Genomic DNA, 3,546 nt, shown 5'->3' with positions numbered 1-3,546 from the left:
TATATATATATATATATATATATATATATACACGTATATATATATATTTTTTCATGAGTGAATTTTTTTGTGAGAGTTTAAAGTTTTCTTCAGGCTAAATGATTGACCACAAACATCACAAGAAAACGGTTTGTCTCCTGTGTGTTTTCTTGTATGTGAGCGTAAAGTTCCTTTTTGCCTAAATTGTTGTCCACAAAAATCACAAGGGAATGGTTTGTCTCCTGTATGGATTCTTATGTGTGAGTGTAAAGTTCCTTTTTGCCTAAATTGTTGTCCACAAAAGTCGCAAGAAAATGGTTTGTCTCCTGTGTGAATTCTCATGTGGGAGCGCAAGGTTAGTTTAAATGTAAATTTTTGTCCACAAATCTCACAAGGAAATGGTTTGTCTCCTGTGTGGATTCTCATGTGTGGGCCTAAATGTGACATTTGGCCAAAACGTTTTCCACAAATCTCACAAGGAAATGGTTTGTCGCCTGTGTGGATTCTCACGTGGGAGTTTAAATGTGACGTTTGCTTAAATCTTTGTCCACAAACGTCACAAGGATACGGTTTGTCTCCTGTGTGTTTTTTCATGTGGGAGTCTACTAGTGACTTTCGGCTAAATCTTTGTCCACAAAGATCACAAGAAAATGGTTTGTCTCCTGTGTGGATTTTTGTGTGGTTGTTTAAGGCTGTCTTATCACTAAAATTTTGTCCACAAAAATCACAGAGAAAAGGTTTTTCTCCTGTGTGAATTCTCATGTGTCTCTGTAGAGATGAATTCTGGTTAAATCTATGTCCACAAAGATCACAAGTAAACTGTTTGTCTCCTGTGTGGATTCTTATGTGCAAGTTTAAGTTAGCCCTAAAGCGAAATCGTTGTCCACAAAGCTGACAAGGAAAGGGTTTTTCTCCTGTGTGGACTCTCATGTGTCTGTTTAGATCACTTTTGCTTGTAAATCTTTTATTACAGTCATCACATTTAAATGGTTTTGGTTCTGCCTGGACTTTCCTGTGTGACTCTACAGTTTTCTTCACTCCTACACTTCTCATTTTAACCAAACAGCTTGAAGACTTTACACTTGGATGACATGTCATGTGTCTTTGAAGAGACTGGTTGTTGACATACAGCTTACCACACTCAGAGCAGCTTAAAGATTTGTTGACAGTGTTTACACCTGACTCAGGAGACCTGCTCTCCTCCCACTCTTTGTTACTGTCTTTAGTTTTAGGACCAGAGTCTGACAAGTCCTTCATCTGAGAGTCAGGATAGTTCACATCCTCGTCATTTTCACAATCCTCACTGAGTTCAGTCTCTGAAGAGCTGAAATCATCTATGTGAGTATTTAGATCTGAGTTGCTGGTAGTTTCTGCTCCTCTGCAGTCCTCTCCATCAGCTGCTGTTTCCATCTGATCAGCTGAGCTGCTGGTTGGAAGATCTCTGTATTCCACTTGGTGCTGATGAAGCTGTGAGAACTGAGGCTTCTCTTCATCATCTTCATTTTTCAAATGAACTAAAGTGACTGAAAATCTGGTGACTTCAATTTCCTCCTTCACATTGAGTCGGTCTCTCTCCAAACTGGACCAAGGTTCCTCCTCTTCCTCTTTTATGTTGAGGGGCTCAGAATCCTGCTGGTCCACACTAGGCCTACATTCTTCAGGAGTTGCTTCTTTAATCGGCATCATTTGTTCAACATGGGCAGGGACCACTGAAACACATGTACATTAAGGACAAAGTTACCTTTAAATTCACAAACATCACTCTGGATTTTATGTTTTTTACAGAAACTTGGCTTCATGATGGTGGGTTGTCTCCATTTTCTGAATATCACCCTCCTGACTGCGCTTTCTTTAGCTCTCCTCAGACCACCGGTGAAGGAGGTGGATTGGCTTCCGTTTTTAAATCCAGTTTTAACTGACTGCTGATCCCCACTCATTTCTACCAGAGTTTTGAGCTTCAGATGGTGGAGATAAACTTCTCTCCTCTTTTACTCTGCACCACAATCTACCAGCCACCTAAACACAGCACAGATTTTATTAAAGATTTTATTGGTTTTATGACGGGACTTATGTTACGATATGATCGTCTTTTGATAATTGGTGATTTTAACATACATGTCTGCTGTGAGGCTGGGCCTCTGGTCAGAGATTTTCTGAACATTATTGACTTTTTTTAATCTCACGCAGTCCGTCACAGGTACAGCTCATGAAAAAGGAAACACACTGTGCTTGTGCTGTCTTAAAGAATAAATGTGTCAACTGTGGAAATCTGTGGAGCTATTTTAGCAGATCAACTACTGGTTCTGTTCACTGCGGTGGTCTCTGGTAGGAAGGAATGCGCTGGATCATCTGTGCATTCTGCACATGCAATTAATTTAAACACTGTGCTGCGCTTCTCCACCGGCTTTAATGACCCTGTCACCTGCAACCCTCAGTTCTGCTCTGTGTCCAATGTGGACAAGTTTACTGATCTTTTTAGTTCTACGTGCACTGACATTCTGAACTCTGTTGCTCCTCTGAAAATCAAAAAGAGGAAGTCACGTCAGCTGTGGCTGAGTGAATCCTCCCGCACGCTCAGACGCCAGTGCAGACGAGCTGATAGGAAATGGATTAAGGACTAGGGGTGCAGAAAAAAAAATCCTTTTTTCGATTAATCTAGATTCTTAGTCCTGGTGATTCTGAATAGTTTCTAAAGGTCCATAAATCGATTTTAAAATGCATTTAAGTTTTATATTTTTTCCGCTCCTATTCCCCGTTCGGCCGCTGTAGAATTGGGCCGTGTAGGCCACCGTACAGCAAGCTAGTTAGCCAGCTCCCTTTATCTGAATGGAGCCTGCTAGCATGGAGAAGGGAGACAGCATGATTCAACCCGCTGCTTCGTCACTAAAAATCATTTCAGATCCTACAATGTTCCGGGGGAATACAGAGCTTAACAAGAGCACAGTTGTTTATAAGAAGTGTAAAATAAAATTGCGGTACAGTATTTTGTAAATATGACAAAATTCACAGAAGATGAAAGTGAAGCAGCTGACCAACGAACTCTGCAACAAACTTCCAGGCTTCTCCCAAAGGCTGTTAAGATTTCCCTCTCCATCTCCTGCTATATAGGATATATATAGGATATATGAGCAGACAGCTCAGTGGAAGGTGAGGGGTTCAGGTTTATTTTTAATACGATGGACCCAATGTACGTTATTCCTTCATGTAGCTTTTTTTTGCGATAAAGCAACACCACAACTCCACCATGAAACAACAAATGGGAGAAGCTCTGATGCAGCTGCAGCTCAAAGGTAACTGTTTTTTCTCATATTATACTAAAACTTATAGACAACTTATACAACAAACTTAATGTAATTTGTATTTTTAACAGGTTGAAGAGGACAGATGAGACACATCTCCTGGAGCCAGTTCTAAATAATACAGTTTATGCTTTATAAATTATAGTTCAGAAGAGATTTTGTGCAAACTTGCACAGGTTTTGAAATTTTGTTAAAGATTTACTAAATATGAATCAATATGGTGTTGGATTTAATATTTTATACCTTTTTATAATTCCTATCAAGCACT

The 3,546-nt window shown here is 39.8% G+C and overlaps 1 protein-coding gene across 1 annotated transcript in view; it reads right to left on the bottom strand.

The window, feature by feature from the left end:
* Positions 1 to 51: 51 nt before the first annotated feature.
* The window catches only part of LOC119415974 (gastrula zinc finger protein XlCGF26.1-like), an 8,605-nt gene continuing 5,110 nt past the window's right edge, over positions 52 to 3,546 (bottom strand). Inside the window, exon 2 of the mRNA XM_037683143.1 lies at positions 52 to 1,688. Coding sequence (XP_037539071.1) covers positions 52 to 1,688 — 1,637 coding nt within the window. The remainder of the gene's footprint in view (positions 1,689 to 3,546) is intronic.

Source organism: Nematolebias whitei, chromosome 10 (assembly GCF_014905685.2).
Source record: "Nematolebias whitei isolate Nwh7 chromosome 10, NemWhi1, whole genome shotgun sequence".
In the NCBI taxonomy this organism is placed as follows: domain Eukaryota; kingdom Metazoa; phylum Chordata; class Actinopteri; order Cyprinodontiformes; family Rivulidae; genus Nematolebias; species Nematolebias whitei.
The sequence above is the reverse complement of the archived record's forward strand: the minus strand, read 5'-3'. Positions and strand labels throughout refer to the sequence as shown.